We start from the raw sequence: 21,469 nt of genomic DNA on the forward strand, positions 1-21,469 counted from the left end.
TTTTTTTTTTTTTTTTTTTTCTCCTTCTGAATGTGTTATTGTGCTGGGTTCCTTTTTTTATTATTTTTTATTATTATTTTTAAATGTTTTATTTATAATTTCCTAGCCCAGCAACCCATCCTGTTTGCACAGATGCAGATCAGAAGCAGCTGGAAAGGGGAACCAGGGGCCGGGCTGCATCTGCGCCCGCTGCGCCCATCCAGCACCGCCTGCCCTGCCTGGGTCCCGCACCTACACCCCAACGGGGTAACATGGAGAAAACCTAAAGGCAGCACGACGTGAGCTCTGAGCCTCCTCGGGCATTTATCTCACCCCACACGATCTCCCTGCTTGTCTGCTGCCTGCTCGCAGCCGGCCACAGGGCCAAAGTGCTGGGCCCTACAGAGCTGGGCCCCATGGTGCTGGGTCCTACAGAGCTGGGCCCCATGGTGCTGGGTCCTACAGAGCTGGGCCCTACAGAGCTGGGCCCTACAGAGCTGGGCCCCATGGTGCTGGGCTCTATGGAGCTGGGCCCTACAGAGCTGGACCCCCATGGAGCTGGGCCCTACAGAGCTGGGCCCTATGGTGCTGGGCTCTATGGAGCTGAGCCCTATGGTGCTGAGCCCTACAGACCTGGGCTCTATGGTGCTGGGCCCTACAGAGCTGGGCCCCATGGTGCTGAGCCTTATAGTGCTGGGCCCCATGGTGCTGGGTCCTACAGAGCTGGGCCTTACACAGCTGGGCCCCATGGTGCTGGGCTCTATGGAGCTGGGCCCTACAGAGCTGGGCCCCATGGTGCTGGGCTCTATGGTGCTGGGCTCTATGGAGCTGGGCCCTACAGAGCTGGGCTCTATGGAGCTGGGCCCTAAAGAGCTGGGCCCTACAGAGTTGGGCCCCATGGTGCTGGGCTCTATGGAGCTGGGCCCTACAGAGCTGGGCCCCATGAAGCTTGGCCCTACAGAGCTGGGCCCTACAGAGCTGGGCCCCATGGTGCTGGGCTCTATGGAGCTGGGCTCCACAGTGCTGGGCCCTATGGTGCTGAGCCCTACAGTGCTGGGCCCTACAGTGCTGGAGCTACGGGCTGCAGAATATGGCCCCTGGCCCTCATGACACCTCCATGGAAAAGGGCGACAGGACAAGAGCCAGCACCCAGGGCAAGGTGTCTGCAGGCGATCAGCGGGATCGGGGCTCCCCAAGCCAAACTGGCAACAGTGCTCCCATCTCCCCATTGCTGCAAAGAGGTTTTTTTTTCACCAGCATCGCCATCTGTGGAGGTGGGAGATGACACCCACACCGCTTTCTCCTCCTGTTCCCAAACAAACACATCCCGGCAGTGCAGCAGGGCCTTGAGGCTGCTCGGCCATCACCCAGCCCCAGGCTCGTGCCCAGAGCCCCGGCGGGTCCCCGAGCCGTGCTGAGAGCGACGAGGCTCGTGCAGCAGGCACTTTGGGCACCTACAGGAAGCTCTTGTGGTCGCTGGCATTCGGCTGAGCTTGTGTTTTGTTCTCTTTTCCCAGGGCTTAGATTAAAGTGCTAAAAAGTGATGGGGGGAGCTGGGTGAAGAAGTACAGCGGTGGCAGTTCGCAGCTCTGCGCGCATCCGCGAGCGTGCCCTGCGAGGCCGGCAGGTTGAGAGCAGATACCCAAAAAAGTGCTTTTGAGCAAACCAAATAAAAATGAGTTCCCCTTTTCAGTCATTTAGGTTTTACTTGCTCGATATCTCGGAAACAAAGAACCTCTCTTCCATGTACGCAGTCAAAAGTGGAAATGCATGCATGTAAAACTTTTTTTTTTTTTTTAAAAAAAAAAAAAAAAAAAAAAAAAACTGCCCCGCTTGGTCTTGGACAGGCCGCCCACTCCTAGGAAAGGTTGGGAGCCATTCAGGGCTGTGGGGATGTTTATTTGTCAAAGCCCCGGGCCCTTCACATTACTTCTGGAGCCAGACAAGCCTCTCGGAGGATTTTTTTTTTCCTGCTGCAGAAAATGCTGGGTGAAATTCCACGGGAAGAGGTCAGCCCAGCCCCATCCGGGCCCCGCTGCCCCAAACCCTGAGGCCGGATCCTGTCCGAGGGCTGGCACCAGCCCATGTTTGGAGCAGCCCCGCTCTCAAAGGTTGAGCTGAGAGGGGGAAACGCCACCAACCAAACCGTGGGTCCCTAGGGTCCTTTGAGCCCCCGGCTAAGCTTTTGTTAGGTGTGTTTTTTAAGGGCTTGGCCGTATCCCCTGCGGGTGGGGAGTGAGCAGGCGGGCAGGAGCAACAGAGGTCAGAGGTGGGGAAGCTGTGGGCGAGCTCCAAGCTCTTTAATAGCTTTCGGATGCTCATAGCGGTGTTTTTCAGAACGAGCAGTGCTAACAACCGATCCCAGTTTTCCCTTGGGTGGTGGGATTCATTCCTCCAGGAGACCTGCCCTCGCTCGCTCTGCAGTGGGCTTTTTCCTTGCATCTCCGAAGTGCAGACAGACAGGAGCGGACTGAGGCTGGGAGGAAGAGCTTTTCTCCATGCGGCTTCCACAGTCTGTAATGACAGGACTGGGGGCTGATGTGATCGAGTCGTCTTGGCAAGGCAGCCCCAAATCGCTGTTCTATAGCACGTTGCACTCGTGCCAACATCCATTTTTGTAGCAAAAATGCAAACTGCTCCCCCTTGCAGTGCGAACTCTGCCTTTTACGGTTTGCGATGCTAAAATCCTGTCACATCCACGCTCACATGTCTGGCATGGCCATGGGCTTCCACGGGCACTTTTTGGTGGGTACAAAGGGGCAAAAGGCTGCTGCAAGAAGGACCTCGGTGCTACAGGACTACTGCTCTTAACCTAGCGAGGTGGCTCCATTTGGGAGCCAGCTGGATGCAGGGGGAAAAGCTCGGGAGGAGCTGGGAGGAGAAGGTGAAACCACCAGGAACCAACCTCGTGCTCCGTCAAACGCCGACAGCCCGGTGCCAGGCTGGGCTGTGCACTTGTGCTGATCCCCAGGCAGGGATGGAGAAGGTTTCTTTTCCTCATGGCACATGGGTGACTCTTGCACTGTTCAAACCAAAACATGTGAGCCTGCCTGTCAAATCAATTTGCTGCAGCCCTAAAAGAAATCGCTTTGTCTTTGCAAGCAGAGCCAATAAATGGCATTGCGCAGAGCATGGTCAGCATCAGTGCAGCTGGAAAACATCCATCTGCGGACCCCAAAACTACTTAGGGAAAGGGAAATTTTTATTTCAGTTAAAAATGTATCTTGTAAAGTACAACGACCGTTTTTTTTTTTCATAAATCTACTTTTATGGTTGTTTTCTGTTCCTGTTTTCCATCAGTCTGCGTCTCTGAACGCTGCTTATCTCTTAGGGACTGACTGCGTCTCATGTTTCTGCACTAAAACAAGGGTAGAAAATACAGAAATATAGACCCAACAACTGGATTTAGCTGACCTGAGCAGCAAATGCCTGCTGCGAGGCACAGGGAATGTCAGCAGGGCAGCTGGGTGGGACGCCCAGGCAGGTGACAGCACCGGCTGGCACGGCTGTGTTGGGGACAGCGACCGAGTGGGAGAGGCACCCAGTGCGTGGGCACACGTCTGTGGCTGTGTCCCCAGGTTTTGGGGTGAAGCCAACACAGCTTCACACGTCTGCACTCTTCATGTGAAAGAGACTGCACAGGGTACTGCTGGGGGGCCTGCTGTGGATTCCTTACAAGCTGTAGAAATGGCTCTCAACAAACAGAGAGCCTGAGGTTTGCTTTTTTACAAACATGTCTCACACGGTCCACACGCGGACGTGCCACCCAGGTTTGAGACCAACGATGGCATGTGGTGGGTACGAGCGCGGAGATGCTGCCAGCAGATGGTGCAAGAACGCTCGGGTTTGTGTTCTGCGGGTTTATTTCCTCCTGCTTCGGCTTCCTGAACCGAGTTACAGCTCGGGGAAACGATATCCCGACTTACCAAAGAGACAAGGAGAGATTTTATTTTTATTCTGTTTTAATGATGGTTCTCAAATACAGCACCTGGCTTCTCATTTGTATTCCAGCCCATGACAGAGAACAGCACTTCTGCCACCAGCAGAGCTGCGGAGCCAGATGTTACATTCCTCTGAGCAGCAGGCTGCAAGTTGTGAAATAAAATACGCCTAGGCAGACAAAAGATGGGGGAAATACCCCTAACAATGCAACGGGACTGCTTATAGAACACACATATATATATATTATTTCCCTGCAATACAGGACTTGGCATTCAGAAAGACTCAAGGCGAGGGGATCTGTCTGGGACCTGCTCACAAAACCCTCCTGTGTTTGGCAGATTTTCAGTGCACGGAACCCCCCATTTGTATTATTATGATCTAACCTGCTTTATCTCTATGTTATGGGTGTCGTTATTGTTATTTTCTTAGGTGTAATAGATGCACGTGCAACTCGAGGAAGTTCACAGATCTCACCCAGCTGTGTTTTCTCCTAAGAGAGAGATAAACGAGAGCTGCGTACTGCCTGCGCTATCAGGAGCAATGGATCCTGATCTCAGCGACGACAAACTGCAGCACGGAGGAGCACGTTACTGAAAAGCTGATGTTTGTGTACTGAAAAGCTGATGTTCTGTGGCTCAAGGCTCCAGCTGAAGTTCGCCGTTTGGCAGCTGAAACAAACAGGAGCTCGCTGCAGGCTTTACCGGGGAGTTTACAGAACCGTGGCAAGTTCTGATTTATGATTTCCTGCTTTTCCTAAGGTCTGTATCTTTAAGGGTGCCTAATCTGAAGCTCTTTAGGCAACAGCTGGCCATACTCAGATCAAGCTTTCTGGCTAGGTTTTAAATGGAAGGGAGTGGAGCTGGTGTAACTCCTGCCTCCCTCCTGGTGCCCATGCCCTGCTCAAGCAGCTCTGCCCTCAGCATCAGCCAGATCTGGTGGGGAACATCCCATGGCCAGGATGAGATGGCAGATCTGCTCCTGTGGGCACCAAGCGCACAAACTGGACCTGCTGAATTACTGGAAACCGTTTAGAGCCCTGGTGAGTCTCCTCTTTCAAAGGCTCTGTGTTTCTACAGCAGCCAGATTGTTCCCATGTGCACCCATGTGGTATTTTCTGGTCAGTATTCTCATTCCTGTGAATGGTTTCTTATTTTTCCAGCCACCGGGCATTTGTCTAAGAGTTGTATTCCTCAAGAATGAAATAGATTTTGTGATCGTGACTGCTGGAGAGCCAAGGGCAGGTTTCAGATCTTCCTACTCTGAGCTCCCCAGGAGATGCTGGACCTCTAATTTACGTAGCTCAGCAACAACTCGAGGTTGTGGGGCTTTTCCCTTCTGGGGGACAGTGCTTTGTAACGGAGCCTTCCTCCAAGAGTCCCCCAAATCCCATCCCCTGGGGATTTGTTCTTTCCAGGCATTTCATCTGGTTATTTTGGGCTGTGTCCGTGGAGATTTCTAGTTTCCCAGTGCAGTCATTTTTATAACACACGGCTGCAAAGTCGATAGCACTAGACATAATTTAATCTTGCCCATTTGAGTGTCTCAGGACTGTACACACACAATTACTGCCTCTTGCACCTGCTCCCTCGTTGGGCCCCTTTCGAAACACTCCTTTGCTGTAAGAAGCCCGAGCTGCGGAGGCTCTAGACAACAGCTCCTTTATTGAGCTTGCTAAGCCGCCATAAATATTTAATTAGGTGTTGCTCTATTTCTGGAGAGATACAGAAAAGAAACCAATTTTCTTACATTTAAACAGAACGCCACCCCGCTGGAGAGACTTCCCCGCATTAACTGGTGACAGCGAGCCACGTATTAAGAGGGTGCATAAAAATTTGTGTGAAAGGCTGGCGAAGGGGAGGTTTCTCCCAAGAGTGGTGGTGGTGTAGTCGGTCTGATCACCTGGTGTGGACAGCCCGCCTCTGCTGTGTCCTTGATTTCTTGTCCTTGATTTCTTGTCCACCCAAAAAAAAATCATCTCCTGATGATTCATCTTGCTGGTTCCTACTCAAGAACCATCTGAACATTCCCCTGTCCTTTTTCATGGTTAAAAAGAAATAAATAAAGGGACCAAAGGAGCAAATCCTAAAATGCTGTAACTGCACTGACCTCAAATCATCATTTGATGTCATAGAATTAAAATTAAATGCACTAAAATCAATGTAAATAATGTTTTAATGAATATAAAGTTTAGTTTAAAAATATGCCCTTTGTATTTTTAACAGGTTTTCATACAGATGACAGGAGGGAAACTTAAAGATAATTCATCCAGAATGTCTCTTTTAATGATATTGACTTTCTCTTTAGAAGCTAGAACTAACTTACAAGTAAAGGTTAAAAATTATGTTTGGGTTGGTCCAAATAATTCCCCCAAAATGGGGAAATAGCTAGCAGTTTGTAAGCATGTTAAGGGAGAGAAATTATTTGGGGTAGGAGAAGGTTTAGAAGTGATCAGGTGAAATTACCAGTAGATAAAGTCCAACGCATTCAGGAGGAGACCTGACACTGAGATCTACCAGGCTGCACATCACGCAAATGGTCTTGTATCGTGCTTGTTAAATCAGATAGCAAACCACGCGCTTGACAGGGTAGACTTTTATGGAAATGCAATACAAATAAGTAATAAACCACTTCTGTCATGCCATTTGACAGGGATGTGCCAGGAGCACTGTCATATCAAACCCAAGGCTGCCTGGAACGACCGGTCTCCTGCCCTTGGAGTTTACTCCAGCCCAGGATTGATTCAAGGTCCAAACACCGACAGATTTCACCCGGTCCCAGTTGCACGGCTCTATTGCTAGCGCCTTGTTGAAAGGGCTGCTCAGCTGGCCACTCAAATGGGCAGCACGAAGCAGGTTTAATGAAACATATTATTAAGGAACCAAGCAGTTAGGTGGCTTTGGGGCACCACCCAAAGACTTCCTAACACTTCTGGCTCATACGAGAGGACTTCTGCAGGGCTGGGTGTCTATTAGCTGGTGGGGTCAACAGAACCCATATGGCATCTGCCCACGGGTGCAGTGCAGGGCAGCAGACCCCAGACCCCTGAGGGTCTCAGAGAAAGGTGAAATCCTTTTAACTTCCACTGGGAGCTCGCTATCTGGCCAGCTCTGAGGCTTTTTAAGTCCCACTGGACAGGTAAATAAGTATTTAGCTCAATATATACCTTGAGACTCTGAACCTTGGTTCCTCAGGTGATGGGCCTGTCCGTATGCAGGCATACGAGTGTATTTTGCCCTGTGAGAGATAGCCAAATATGTGTAGCAAGTGTGTGCATGACTCTCAGAGTATCTATCATTTCTACCATGATTCAAATGTATATTTAAGGATATTGATCTACAGTAATAATTAATTCATGTAGTGAGGTAAAAAAAAAATCCCAAAAGATTGCAAAGAACTTCTCAAAATTAAACTGCTATAAAAAAATACTCTTTAGTCTAAGAGCCAGGCTTCTGATTTTGTTCTATCACGTCTCAAGATGAAAGGTGAACCTTTGAAAGATTTCTGACACTTTGGGTCAATATTCAATTACATAGTGCCGTAGCATACAGACCTAATACAGCCAATTTATGCTTCATAAGAAATATTTACTGTGGCAACGTCGCCACCGCATTTCTCCCATCTCACGCTAAGTCCCACAAGAGAATAGCTGTGAAAAATAGGCCTTATAAGGAGTAAATACGGACCAGTTCTCACAGCCCCCCGGATTTGTGAAGGATGTGAGCGGTCACGGACCTACGGGTGTGTGAGGTCGTGATTCTCAGCAAGTGGAGCCACGAACGCATTACTGGATAAACAGGGCGATTCTGTGTTGTGCGGATGTTCATTTCGTGTACTACTGGCGCTGGGGTTTGAAATAGTTTAATAATTTTTTTTAAAAAAGCTCGAACGCGCGCGTCCCTCCCGGCTTCTCCTCAGAGCGGCAGCTGCCGCCCTTCCCCCCGCCAGCCGCGCGGGGGCGCTGCGGGCCGGCCGCCGCCTCACGGCGCCTCCCGCTGTGATTGGCCGAGGCGGGAAGGGGCGGGGCTTCCCCTGGACCAATCCACCGCCGCCGGCGGAAGGGGGGCGGGGGGGTTTGGCGGAATGGTTCGGCCCAGCCGCTCCCCTCCCCTTTCCTCTTCCTCCGGCGCCAGTCCCGGGCCTTTGGCCAGGCCTTTGCCAGCGCCCGCGCGCGCTCAGGCAGGACCCCGCGGGCTGCCCTCCGCGCTGCCTGATGGCGGCGGCGGCAGCTTGGCGCCGGTACCGCCGGCCGAGCCCTCGCTGAGCCATCGCTCTGCCTCCAGCACCCAGCGGGCGGGTGGAGCCCGAAGGCCACCATGCCCCCGCGGTGCCAGCGAGCCGCGACGTCGGCTCCTTCTCCGGCGTTTGATCGGGGCAGCCCGCAGCGGCTGGGCGCGAGGAGCGCGGCGGGCGGGGGTCCTGGCGGCAAGGCAAACGCGCCAAGTTTCCCGTGGCGGGGCGGGCGGCGCGGCCGGGGCCCGCGGTCTCCATAGCGACGGCCCCCGGCGGGAAGGGGGCGGCGGGGCCGTGACGGGGACGGGCCGGGCCGTGACGGGACGGGCAGGGCCGCCATGTAGCGGTGAGCGCCGGGACCCGGCTGAGGGGCCGGGGCGGGCCACGAGGGCGGCGGGGCCGGGACCGAGGGGCCGGGGCCGTGAGGGACGGGGCTGAGGGGCCGGGGCCGAGGGGCCGGGGCCGGTCCCGGGGGTACTGATGCCGGTCCGTGCCCGCCCGCCGCAGGTGGCGTTTCCCGGCCGGGAAGATGCCCGGGGTGCTCCCCAGCGAGAGCGGAGCGGCGTTGCGGGGCAGCCCGTCGAAGCGGAGCCGGCTGTCGCTGAAGCTGTTCCAGAAGAAGGAGGCCAAGCGGGCGCTGGACTTCGCCGAGCCGCAGGACGGTGGCGGGAGCAGCCCCGAGCCGCGGGGATCTGATATGTACGTGGGGACACGGGGGGGGGTGGGGGTGTGCGGCACGGCCGGGCTGCTGGCGGCTGCCCTGTGGGCTCCACAGGAAGTTTCCCTGGGTTCAGCTCAACAGAAAGTGATTTCCCTTGTGCTGAACTACCCGAACCATTAAATTGTTCTCACAAAATGAGTCCTGTTGAAAGAACGTTGGATATCAAAGGTCCCGCACGCTGGGAGTAAAAGCACGGAGCGTACTGCTCGCTGCTGTGCGTTTCTCTTGGGTGTTCGAGCCCTGGGCGAATCCATCCACTCGTCTCCCTGCAGGGAAGTGAAATGGGAGAAAGAAAAGTTTCCTCATCACAACAAATGTGTTGGAGGCTTTGAGACGTGGTGCTGGTGTAGCAGTACAGTGCATCAGCGCTGTATACGTGTCGGGTTTTGGGTTACTTTTTCCCCCTTTCTATATTTATTTTCTTGTTATGCTCCCGGCAATGAAGTGATATGAACCTGGAGCAAAGGACAGTAATAGAAAATACGTGCTAGGCACATCGCGTTTTTCTTGGTGCTGCCCTAGGAATGAACAAAGAACACGCAACAGTATTGTAAAGAGAGCTTTCCTGATTCCTTAAATCACTTCACTTCTTCAGAGGTGGGTGTTGGGAGTAATGGTAGACGCTCACCTCATAAACCTGCCTCTTTTTTGAGTAGGTTACTAGAGAGAAGGGTTACAGCTGAGTTGGCCTGTCTTTGAGTGCCTGGAGTAGCCATGTAAAGATTCTCAGAAACGCCTTGACACCATTTTCATCTCTGCTCGTTACTCATTAATTCTGTTTTCACTGTTTTATAGTGACCAGGTTGTTCCCGCAGCACAGCCTCCGTCGCTTGTCAGCTGCGAGAAGAAAGACAACATGTTGCCTTTTGTGGGCCTGAATAATCTCGGGAACACTTGTTACCTGAACAGCATCCTTCAGGTAAGATCGTGTTTTGGGGCCTCAGAAAAGATCCTTTTGGTTAAGCACAAATAGATGAGCTGCTCAGTTTGACATTGTACAGAAGATATCTGGGTGTCGTATACAGGGAATCTAATTACAGCTGGGGGAAAAAAAAGATGCTAGTGCAGGAAGTGTGCGCGCCACGGATTGCCTTGATGATTAATTTGTCAGTTTACATACTTCAGCCACGTCCCTGCCCTGAATAATCCCAAGTCTTCGCGTGCTGTGCAGCAACCGCAGGAGATGCAAAGCTAGTTGGATTCTAAGTGTGGATGTGTGATGTCAAATAGCTTACCAATTATTATTTTGTTTTAAACTGTTGCTTTTAGGTGTTATATTTTTGTCCTGGTTTTAAAACTGGAGTAAAGCATTTATATAACATAATTTCAAAGAAGAAAGAATCTTTGAAAGAAGAAGGAGAGCAAAAAGCGGAAAAGGTAACGTATCTCCCTACGTCTTCCTTTAGCTGCATCTGTGCAGGTGAGGCTACGTGCCAGGGCAGTACTGCAAACAGAACCGTTTCCTTCTCTTTATAATGAGTATTGAAGTATTGTTTTCTGGAGTGCTATTTCCGGTAAAAATAAGTTTGAGTAGTTTTGAATTTGGCAGTGCTCAGAGCGTCTGTAAGCTTGTAAGCACGAGCCTTAAGCTCTCAGGAATTAGAGGAGTTACACCCCATTTCTGAAACTGAGATAATGATGGTGCCGTATTTTGAACGGATGGAAACTGGAGTTTGGGCAGGGATGGTTTGGGTTTTCGTAATAATGCATAGTCTGGCTTTCCTGTTTCTTTTCCACTGGCAGAAGAGCAACGTATCAACCTAAACTTGCCTGTTTCCCATAGTGGACAGAAAATCTGTCACGTCTGTTAGAAAACTGAGTGGGGGCAGGAGAAAAAATTTAACTGCTTGTTACAGACAAAAGTGCATGTATTTTACTTCTTTTTTATTGTTACTGCAGGGAAATTGTAAAGAAGATCCCCTGGCAAGTTATGAGCTGATCTGCAGTCTGCACTCCCTGATCCTTTCCATTGAGCAGCTTCAAGCCAGCTTCCTCTTAAACCCGGAGAAATACACCGATGAACTTGCTACTCAGCCACGGAGGCTACTGAATACCCTTAGGTACAGGTTGTCTTAAACACTGCCAGGATTTTCACCTCAAGTTTGGAGGTGGCCGTGATTGTACGGTACAGCGATAGAGCCTTAGGGGTAGAGGATCTTAAATCTGGGGCACCGTGACGCGTTTGTAGGAAGGCAGTTTTCCTACGTTTCAAAGGGGAGGTTTGTGTTTCTTGCTACCTCTGTGGTATCATAACTTTGGAAGTAAATTTAGATTTTGTCAGAACATAATTTCAGTCCCACAGTGGATTTAAAGCAGAGGTTAGCCTGAAGTACGTAAGTATTATTGTTATCCTGGGAGGTACCACTGTGAGGTTGCAACTGAGCGTGTGTTTAAGTGCTCTCTGGCGTAAGGCTGTGACTACCTTCCCGTGGGAATCTGTGAGAGACGACTTCTCTCCAGGCCTGGAGGGGATCCTCCCCTGCTTTTGTAGCAAAACTTTAATTTTCTGGTTTTTAGAGTTTTTAATTTTTAAAAACTCTAATTTTCCGGTCATGTTAGCTAGCCAGTAATCTGGTCATCATCACTTTGCTCATTTACTTTTGCCTTTAATAGAGAGCTCAACCCTATGTATGAAGGCTACTTGCAGCACGATGCCCAGGAGGTTCTGCAGTGTATCCTAGGAAACATCCAAGAAACGTGTCAGCTGCTGAAGAAGGAAGAATTGAACAAACTGCCTTTGGAAGAGCCTGCAGCTAAACTGGAGGAAAAACCCGATGAAAATATTGAGAGCAATGGAACTGGCAACTGTGCGGAGGAGGAGGACAGTGAGCCAAGTGGCCCTGCGGGAGAGGTGGCCGAAGATAAGGTACTCAAAGGAAATGGGAAAAGAAAAAGTGATGCCGAAGGTGGCAATGCAAAGAAAAAATCCAAAGTATCAAAAGAACAAATCGCAGCAGAAGAAAATCAAAGACAAACCAGGTCGAAGAGGAAAGCAACGGGAGAAAAGCTCGAAAATCAAAACGATGCCATTGCCAAGTGCTCCGCTGAAAACGAGAGTGCGAAGCCAACACAGAAGAAGTCACGACTTCGATTAAACTGGTTAAAATCTTCGTGCAAACAACCCAGTATTCTCTCCAAATTTTATAGTCTGGGCAAGTTAACGACAAACTTGGGATCCAAAGACCCAGCGAAAGAATACGATGACTGTGAGCTGGAAGAGTCTTCTGTCAAGTGTGAAAATGGTAGTAACGTTAAAGAAGAAGGTCACGAACCAGCATTTCCTGGGGAAAGCCATAATGAAAAAGGAACTGAAAAAGAACCAAAAAAGGAAGGTTGGTGCACAAGTGTATGGGCTTAAAATTAGATTGATTAGGAAATTACTGTGCATTGGAAGTCAGTGTTCAGGCTGCACTGCAAGCAGAGCTCTCTAAATACAGAATTACACTTTCAAAAAATGAGAAAGTTTTTTTTTAAAATTTGTTTTAAACACTTGAAATTTTTGTTTTATGCCTTGGCTTGTTTAGCTTAGATCTTAAGAGGCCTTTCGGTAATGTTGTGTAATAGTTGTTCAATATATGTATAAAAAAATATATATTACCAGGTTTATATTCCCACTAACGTTTGTCATCTGTAAAAATAGAAGGTGAATTCAAAACATCAAGGGAGGTTACTCCAAGAGGAAAACAGAATGAAACCCCACAGGCAATGGGTTTGTGTCCTGAGCCCTTACAGACAATATTCTCACCTTCCCTCCCTATTCTTTAGTCCTGCCGTATTTTCAGCCTTCCCAGGAACTAGGAAAGCCACAGGACGTATGCAAATTGGCTGGCAGGTGTGAATTCTGAGTGTCAGCAAGCAAGGTAACCGTTGAGGGAAGGGGCACGGCATGCGTTAGGAGTTACTGGTTTGGGATTTTCTTATCCAACCACCAGTTTTTATGAAAACATCTGAAGGAATGCAGAATCTCTTGAGATCCCCGTTTCTTCATCAGATTTGACTAAAATTGGCCAACTAATCCAGAAAATATTGGAGGAGAGGGACTGAGACCAAATACAAAGCAGGCAATAATACGAGTGTGACGTTCCTCGAGGAGACCGACAGGCCGTACAAAGAAGGTAGCGAGCGCACTCATGGCAAACGCGCTGTCTAGAACGTGACACTGAAACTTCAGCTATAAAAGAGGGATTTAATCTTAGAACTTAAAGTTTGAGAGCTAAGGGAAGAGGCTTCCTGTTCAGTAGTAAGTAGCGATACTGTGAATACTCGTGATAAGCAGGGTTAAATTACTGCTATGTAGAATCCCTAAGGCGCCATGTCTCTAAACGTGAACTTTTTTCAAGTCGCCAGGTTCTGTCGTGTCTTTTGAGCAAAGCACGCCTAGGTAAGTGATGTGGCATGTGCTCTCTCTAGGTACGGAGCTGGCTGTTTTTGAACTAGTGGAGAAATTGTTCCAGGGCCAGTTAGTACTGAGAACAAGATGCTTGGAGTGCGAGTGCTTCACTGAAAGAAGAGAAGACTTCCAGGACATCAGTGTTCCAGTGCAGGAAGATGAACTTTCTAAAACTGAAGAAAGTTCTGAAAGTAAGTAATTACCGAAAAGGGTTGTGGCTTGTTTCTGCTTCAGGCAGCCATTGAGGAAGGCGTTGTCCCTTGATAAACACGGCACTGTCCCTTGTTAGTGCTGGTTAAAATTAGAGGCTGTTCTGTTATCTCCTGTCCTGATTATCAGCCTTGTGTTTACAAAGCCTAAGTTAATGTAGACGGATCCAGATATTAAAATCGCCTCAGATCTTAACATACAACAGGCTGCTTACAGTCCTTCGCTATGTACATATAATATGTACATATAATGTGTACATATATGTACATATAATATGTACATATTTTCCTGCTTATAAATGGGTATTTTCTTTGATTTGAGTCTGCCCTTTCTTCCTTGCTAAGAGATTCTTATAAAATGGAAGATAAAGCAGAAGGATTTTATTTTTCTTAAAATAAATGAAGCTTGCTTTAAAAACCAAAATTTTCATTATTTTTAGGAAACATTTGTGTCGTTACCTTAGCAGTGTGTGTTTTACCCTTGTCTTACCATTAGTCCTCTGTGTGCCACAGCTGGTAGCGATCCATGCCTAACTTTTACCAGCTCTCAGAAGTAAGCAGTAAGCACGGCAGCAAGCCACTGAATTTCAGAATTTTAAATAAATCATTTTTAGTGCTCGTAGACTTAACTCAAGAGCAGCTTTTGCTATTTTTGCCCGCCCTGTTTTGCTGAAGCACTTCCGAGTTCAGTGTGTGTACGTGGCGGTGTTTAGATGTGAAATGCTACAGGCAGCATCGGTGCTGCGGTAGGTGTGTATGCTTCAAGTAAGAGCATCCACTGATTGGTATTTACGTAATTTCCTGAAATGATCCAGAGATTGGAACACGTTTTCTATTTCATGCAGTGGGCATTCCTCAGTGTTGCTGGTAGTTCTTGAACATCCCTTACCTTTATAAATCTCATTTTGTTTTTCTTCTGGTGGGGTGCATTGGAAACACAAATAACCATCCATCTATGAATGTAATGATTCTCTTTCAGTTTCTCCGGAGCCAAAAACAGAAATGAAGACTCTTAAGTGGGCAATTTCACAGTTTGCATCGGTGGAAAGGATTGTGGGAGAGGATAAATATTTCTGCGAGAACTGCCATCATTACACAGAAGCAGAACGCAGTCTGTTATTTGATAAAATGCCTGAAGTTATAACAATTCATTTGAAGTGCTTTGCTGCTAGTGGCTTAGAGTGAGTATGCTGATACGCTATGTTACAAACCAGTGTGCTGCTGGAAGGGAAATCTTACCAGGGGAGATGAAAATGCCTTAAATTCTCCAAAAGCAAAGGTTTCTAGATGGAAGTTAGGGGCTGTGTCCCACTGACTTAACTTTGTAAGGGTTTTTTATTGTTACAAGCAGTGACAAAAATGTATCCTCAGGAAAACAGGCTCTTAGGAGGCTTCTTGCCAAAAAGCTTTACTGCTGTGCTTAGAGCAGCTCGATATCCTGATGCTTCTTAAACCTTTATTTTGAACATCACCTGTGTGCGTGCGTGTAGAGGCATTTTTCAGTACTTCAGCAGAACAAGGGCTAGGAACAAAACCGAATGTTAGGCTCACAGCTAGTGGTGCTCTGGTCTTTAACTGAACAGCAGTACTAAACTGGGGGGGGGTTAGATCAACACTTTGAAGCTCTAACACGTGCTACAGACAAATTGCTAACACTCCGTTTTAAAGTAATAGATCGATGTCATTCAACTGCCAAGCAATCAGTTTATGTACTATGAAAATCCTTATTTTTTCAAATCATTTTTTACCGTTATTCGTACCTAGGAGTTTAGGGATTTCCTCTGGGTGAGGGACACGACTATGTCCCTACAATAGGGTACACAAATAAAACAATGCCGTGACAACTTATGGCACAGCATTTTGCGGTAGCTCCAGCGAGATTCAAATAATGAGAAATGGGAAGGCTGCATCAGGGAAAACTTCTGAAAACTATAAAATGTTCCCACAGATCCTTTAGAAAACTGTAATACGACTGATTTGCGTTTTTGAGGGATAGATGATTTCAGTAACACTTGTAGACTTGTTCTTTCCTTCAACTTCTTCCAGCACTCACTACAACGTAGCTTTTGCATGCTGTATTAACTGCTGGATGCTGCAAAAGAAGAGAAACTTGTGCTGGTTGAGTATCCCCCCGATGGCATCTGTTCCAGAGCCAAGCACACCGCACTGCTGCAGCCTGTGTTTATAACCCTGCATAAACTGAGCGTTCTGGTGGCACGGCTTCGTTCTGAGACTTAACAGAGCTCCTCTGTGACCGCCAGGACATTATTTAGGCACAAACGAGCTTGGCTTTTTATGCACCAGGCTCCTGGTGCTTAGCCATTCCCTCTTGGTTGGCTTTAGACCTTCAGAGCCATCCTGATGGTAGGAAATGTAATGCACGAAGCCTTCAGTGGCATTTTCTAACACTTGGGTCGCCACTGGAAGCGGATGGGACCTTTGGCACTAGACACAGCGTATGAGTTGAGTGCCTTGTCACAGGACGTGCCGTAAACAAGTGCTGATAACTGAGGTCAGTATAAATCCCATTTGGGAAGAACTGTTTTCAGGGACTGTACTAAGGTATTTTTTACTAGTAGCTTACTAAGATTTTTGAAAGTGGAATTCCCACCCTCAAGTTTTAGGGCTTGCTGTTAGGAGTATTAACTTCCTGACTTCAGTAGAAAGGAAGAACTTCCTCTGTAAAGTCTGCTAACGTTGGACAGCTGTGATGTTATTGAATAGCCTTTGAGGTGAGATGGAATACTGGTGTCGTTAGAGGTTATTCAGAAACACACCCTGAGAGAGAAAACCTGGACGTTATCTTCAGCTTGTGCCTACATCTGCTACCTCTCTGTTTCTGTGAGGAAGCACTTGCAGCTTCCAGGTTAACCCCCTGCTGAGTCACTTACCTCTTCTGTCCTGGCAATCTTCAGCTCCTTGCTCCAAAAATACTAAGACCTGTACCCAGGTCGGAGTGCATCCAGCCTCTTGTGGTCTTCCTCCCGTGCCCTTTGAATGTGTCCTGTATTTTCTGCCAAGCTCTAGCAGCCAGAGGTTGAGGAAGTAGAAGTGGAAAAATCGAACGTAGTCCTGGAGGCAGTGATGAACCAAACTGCGTGGAAGATCGCTTCTCAGTTTGGGGCTTGGACTTTTTATCTTGGACAAAACCGTGTCATTTCTAAACATACTGATTTGGAGTCATAACGTGCAGCTGCAAATCAAGTGGGGAAAGAGCCAAAAGAGCCAAGGCTAGTAAATAAAAATGCTGGCTTCCCCTAGAGTATCTGGAGTTGTTGTTAGTAGGGCGTGTTTTGCACTTTCAGCTTTGATGGAGCTTCCCCCTGTTCAGTTAACCTGTAATTTTTATTGTAAAAACCAAAAACAACAAAAAGAACTTGTTCTCCACGGACAAGGCTGCGGTAATTTGTCCTTAAAAGTAGTACCAGATGGTTTTGCTGCTTTAACTAAGACGCTTAAACTGAGAATGTTCGTATCACTGTTCTCCTAGCTCCAATAAAATCTTTGAAATCTCGTCTGCTTCTCAGTCATGCTCTACTGAGTTTTCTGACAACTGAGTTCAAAAGAAGTGAAGAAAAATAAAACGTAAAGCAGGGGTACTGTAAATAAATATCCGCAGTTCGGAGGGCTTTGCTCCGTCTTTTCTAGACTGGCCTGCAAAGTGGCTTTTAAAAATAAAGCACCCAGTGTGAACATCTACCAGCCTGGGGCTGAGTAATGCTGTTTGGCAAGGGCGGGGAGGGGAAGTACTGGGGGTAAACAGCCCTGTGCTCAGATGAGGAAGCTATGAAGTGAGACGTGTACCTGCTAACATCCCTTTAACCTGTCCGCAAGGTGCAATTGGCAGAGAAGAGAAAATGAGGTATTTGACTAGTGAAGTGGTATCAGGTAAGACCAGGTGACTGTAATCAAGTCGTACTGCAAGGTTTTGTACCTGTCACGTTTGCTAAGGAGTGAGAGCAGTGCTTATGCCCTGGAGAATCCCTGTTTGGATGATCTAATGTCTTATGTGTCAGAAGAGTTGCAGGAAAATAGCTTAAGCCTTTAAGGTCTGTGATAATTTGAGGTATTAGTGCAGTGGGTAAAGCTCCACGAATTCATGGCCTCAAAAGATAGAGTTGCAGAAGTCAGGTTTGTTGTGTATGAGCTACTGTGCAGCAGTCGGAGGCAGAGTACTTGGCATGCAATTTTTCAGTCTTCAGATTATCATTAAGAAGAACAAAAGCTAATAGGAAAAGATTTCCTCTCTTATTCCCTCCTTTCCAAATCTTTCTGATGCTGGATCTCATTCAGAAAAAAGGGAGAGCCTGTTTTTCATGTTTTATTTTACTGTGACCATTACAGTGTGCTTGAGTGGGACTGCATTTCTGATCTTAGGGTGCCAGTAAGCAGTTTCTGTTTCTTGATTCTCTTCTGAGCATCTCTTTCTGGCTAATAATAGGGCTTTATTTCTGATGGTCTGCTCTTTTTCTTTTGGTGCCATCAAATGATGACTATAAACCTAGGTCTAAAATGTGATGAGATTGGAGTTGAGTACACTTGAGTGACTGCGGGCACCTGTGTATGTGTGAATGTGTTTGTGGTTATGAGGGTTCATGGCTGGGAACATCAGCAAAATGTTTAAAAGCACAGCAGAATCAAAACTAAACCCAGTAAAACCAAAGTAACATTCAGTTACTCCAATCGTGCTTTTATTGTTATGCCTACCTACATTTCCCTTGGATTAAAAGTAGTTTTAATCCTTTATTAGGGGAAGAGTAAGGATGAATAATAGTACTTGGCTCATTGAGGCCCAAGCTGTGCAGGGTTTGTCTATGTTCTGCGCTGTTTTTCCCTACGACACCCTGATGTTTGATCAAAACTGAAATCTGCTGGGACACCAGAAAATATTGTTACATAAAGGGGTGAATTCTACTGGGCTATGCCATCTGTAAATCACACAAAATAGGAATGATTCAGAGAGGCTAATACACAAAAGAGCTGATTATGTCCTGACTCTTTTTTTCTTTCCAAACTCTTTAGAAGAATCCTAAATGAAAGGACTTAAACTTTGCTCACTCTAAGTTTGTGAGCCGAGAACACAATGCTGTGTGTTTATGGAAATGCTAGATGCTTTTCCAGAGTGAATCAGCTAGCTAATTACTGGCACTGACTAAGATAGGACAGTTAATGAACACTCCCTAGCAATAAGAACATACTAAATTATCCCTAGATAACTGTCCTTTGCATACCATTGGCAAGACACTACAGGGCGTTAAGGTGATCTGAGAAAAATTACCTACTACAGTAAAAAATCAGTTTCTCTGAGTGACATTTCGTAAGTAATTGTTTCAAAACCTTTAGGGGAAAACCCTGCTTACTCTGTACCTTGGATGCTGAAGCTTATCAAAGCTGGTAAGCGGGTTGATGTCTGCAAAGAAGTGGAAGTATAATCACAGAAGCACGAATGATAATGATTAAAAATTCATGTTTGTCACTATTTAAAGCTTACTTTAAGTAAAGAAGTATCAACAAAGGGAAGTCTCTTAGAGTACACAGCAATCAGGCTGTCAGACTTACCAGTATGCATACCTGCAAAAATCTCTTTACTGAACGGGTGCCTGGGGCAGATGCTCATGATAAGCAAGTAGAAAATAAGCAGCTGCTTCTCTCATTCATCTCTCTGTGTTTCTAATAGAAGAAAAAAATCTAAGCTTGATGTATGGGCCACTTAAAGCAGGATTTGTGGTGTGCTGAGGGGTAAGATGTCTGACGTTGTTTTTCTTCTGAAGGTTTGATTGCTACGGTGGACTGTCCAAGATAAACACTCCTCTGCTGACGCCTCTCAAGTTGTCGCTAGAAGAATGGAGCACGAAGCCAACTAATGACACCTACGGGTTATTTGCCGTGGTGATGCACAGTGGCATTACAATTAGCAGTGGACACTACACAGCCTCTGTCAAAATTACAGATCTTAATAGCCTAGAGATCGACAAGGGAAACTTCATCACTGACCAAATGTACGAAATGATTAAGCCAGAACCACTGAACGAGGAGGAAGCCAGAACTGTCGCCGAAGACTACGATGACGGTGAAGTCTCTTTCAGAGTCAACGGGAACGCACAGCCAGGGAAAGTTCTGAACAAAAAGAACATGGAAGCTGTTGGGCTTCTGGGGGGACAGAAGAGCAAGTCTGACTGTGACTTGTACAATAACAAACCAGCTAACGCTGAGAAGTTTCTTAATATAGTCACTGAAAACAGAAACCCTGAGTCTAGCAATACTAACGGAAGCGTGGAGTGCAGCACGGAACACGGCGATCAGAACGGTGTTGCCTTCAGCGGACTAGAAAACAAAGCTCTGTACGTATTGCAGAGCCTGAAAGAGTATGAAGGAAAGTGGTTGCTTTTTGATGACTCTGAAGTGAAGGTCACAGAGGAAAAGGACTTTCTGAATTCTCTTTCTCCGACATCGTCATCTACATCAACTCCTTACTTACTGTTTTATAAGAAAATTGTAGAGTGATACTGTATTTTGACTGTAAATATTACGGATTTGCATACACCTATTGTCTGGTTTGCAGCAGGACTACCTGGAAGAAACAGCTGTTTGGTTTTTTTGAAGCTACTGGATCATAAATTTTCTGGTCTTTGCATTCTGTGTAAGTGGCTCAACTTGAATTAATAAACCATGACCTAGAGCTTAACTCACATAGTAACGTTGATGCTGGAGAATAGCGGTGTTATCTTTTAGGAAGACTGATCTGTATAGTTCCTGGATGATGCCTACGATACACGGTAGTGGTTTTAACACAACTCTAGTTCTCAGACACGCCTCTTGTATTATTAGCTTTTTTTTTTAATAAAAGTTATTTGTATTCATATTCTGGAGTAAATGTATATTAACTAGCAGATTTCATCAAAGTTGTGTATTTTTGTAACTTGCGAAGTAACACTTCATATATAGTCTCTGAGTAATCGACGTGGTTTGCTGATGGCATTCCCCTTACCCTGTCCTGTACCGCTCAGTGCATCCCAAAGCACAAGAAAAGGGGCTTACGGCTTTGTTTAGTGTATTGGAAGGAGCTGAACTTAATAGAAATGTTTGATGTTCTGATTTACATCTTGTTGCATAGGTGTTAAATGGGCATAAGTGTAAATAGGTGTGATTAATACTTCAAAACAGGGAGCGTGTAGTGTAATTAAAATACTTTTGTACTTCTTAAGAGTAAAGCCCTCTAATATGCATATCTGTTTGGGTGGATTTGGAATTTAGTGGTGATCTTATAACAGTTAATTTGTACTTCGAGCTCACTGAAAGGTGAGAACACGAAAGCATTTGGCTTGATGTTTTGTTGAGAATGTATATATGAAATAAAAAAAAATATGATATGCAGCAGAGCTGACTAAGTCAGACTTTGTCTCTGGAGAGGAAAAAGGGGGAAGTGGGAGTGGTTGGGCACCGTGACAGAATGGTTGGGAAATGATCCACCTTGAAATGGAAGATGAGAGTGCTTTAAAGGAGGAGCATTCTGTTTTTAACTGGTCCTTGTACCACGCATCCTATCTGAAGGGACTTCATGACTACAGTAAGGCTTGGAGGCAATGGGAAAGGAAAACCAAGGTTATCGTAAAAACACATGAGATGTTTGACATTTAAATACTAGACGCTAAGATTTAAATACTAGATTTAAATACGCAGATGCTGAATTGTTGAGCAGCATCCTGTAAACTGCAAACCATGAGAATCTGAAATACACGCTAAGTTCTGCTGTCCGAGCGCGGGTGACACGACGTGAAGTGCTGCTGCGCAGCCAGACAAGGAAAGACACCCAGCGTGTAAGTACACCCTATTTTTCAAAATACAGTCAAGCTTTCTCAAATAATAAATTATTTACATGAAAAGTCCTAGAAAGCTGTACCTGGTTTATTCTCCCCCCCTTTTTTTTTGGTCAATCTTTTATTAGAATGTAATAAACACTGAGCTAACTCATGAACAGTATCTTTGGTGTGTTTTTCA

At 46.8% G+C, this 21,469-nt stretch overlaps 1 protein-coding gene across 1 annotated transcript; it reads left to right on the forward strand.

Moving 5' to 3' along the window:
• The first annotated feature begins 8,316 nt into the window (after positions 1–8,316).
• On the forward strand, positions 8,317–20,850 carry USP1 (ubiquitin specific peptidase 1). The gene is made up of 10 exons (XM_035333525.1): positions 8,317–8,419; positions 8,458–8,497; positions 8,659–8,850; positions 9,668–9,791; positions 10,142–10,249; positions 10,772–10,932; positions 11,486–12,204; positions 13,283–13,453; positions 14,451–14,652; positions 19,243–20,850. Exons 3-10 carry the CDS (start codon positions 8,681–8,683, stop codon positions 19,973–19,975), a joined length of 2,388 nt encoding a protein of 795 aa, XP_035189416.1. The 5' UTR covers positions 8,317–8,419; positions 8,458–8,497; positions 8,659–8,680; the 3' UTR covers positions 19,976–20,850.
• Positions 20,851–21,469: the final 619 nt, after the last annotated feature.

This window comes from Oxyura jamaicensis, chromosome 8 (assembly GCF_011077185.1).
Source record: "Oxyura jamaicensis isolate SHBP4307 breed ruddy duck chromosome 8, BPBGC_Ojam_1.0, whole genome shotgun sequence".
Lineage (NCBI taxonomy): Eukaryota > Metazoa > Chordata > Aves > Anseriformes > Anatidae > Oxyura > Oxyura jamaicensis.

What these genes read in the sequence shown, in the direction of transcription:
- USP1 (XM_035333525.1), top strand. Translation starts at nt 8,681, where the DNA reads ATGCCCGGGGTGCTCCCCAGCGAGAGCGGAGCGGCGTTGCGGGGCAGC. An exon ending in GAGCCGCGGGGATCTGATAT is followed by an intron (nt 8,851 to 9,667) that starts GTACGTGGGGAC and finishes ACTGTTTTATAG; the next exon opens with TGACCAGGTTGTTCCCGCAG. An exon ending in AAAAGAACCAAAAAAGGAAG is followed by an intron (nt 12,205 to 13,282) that starts GTTGGTGCACAA and finishes TGCTCTCTCTAG; the next exon opens with GTACGGAGCTGGCTGTTTTT.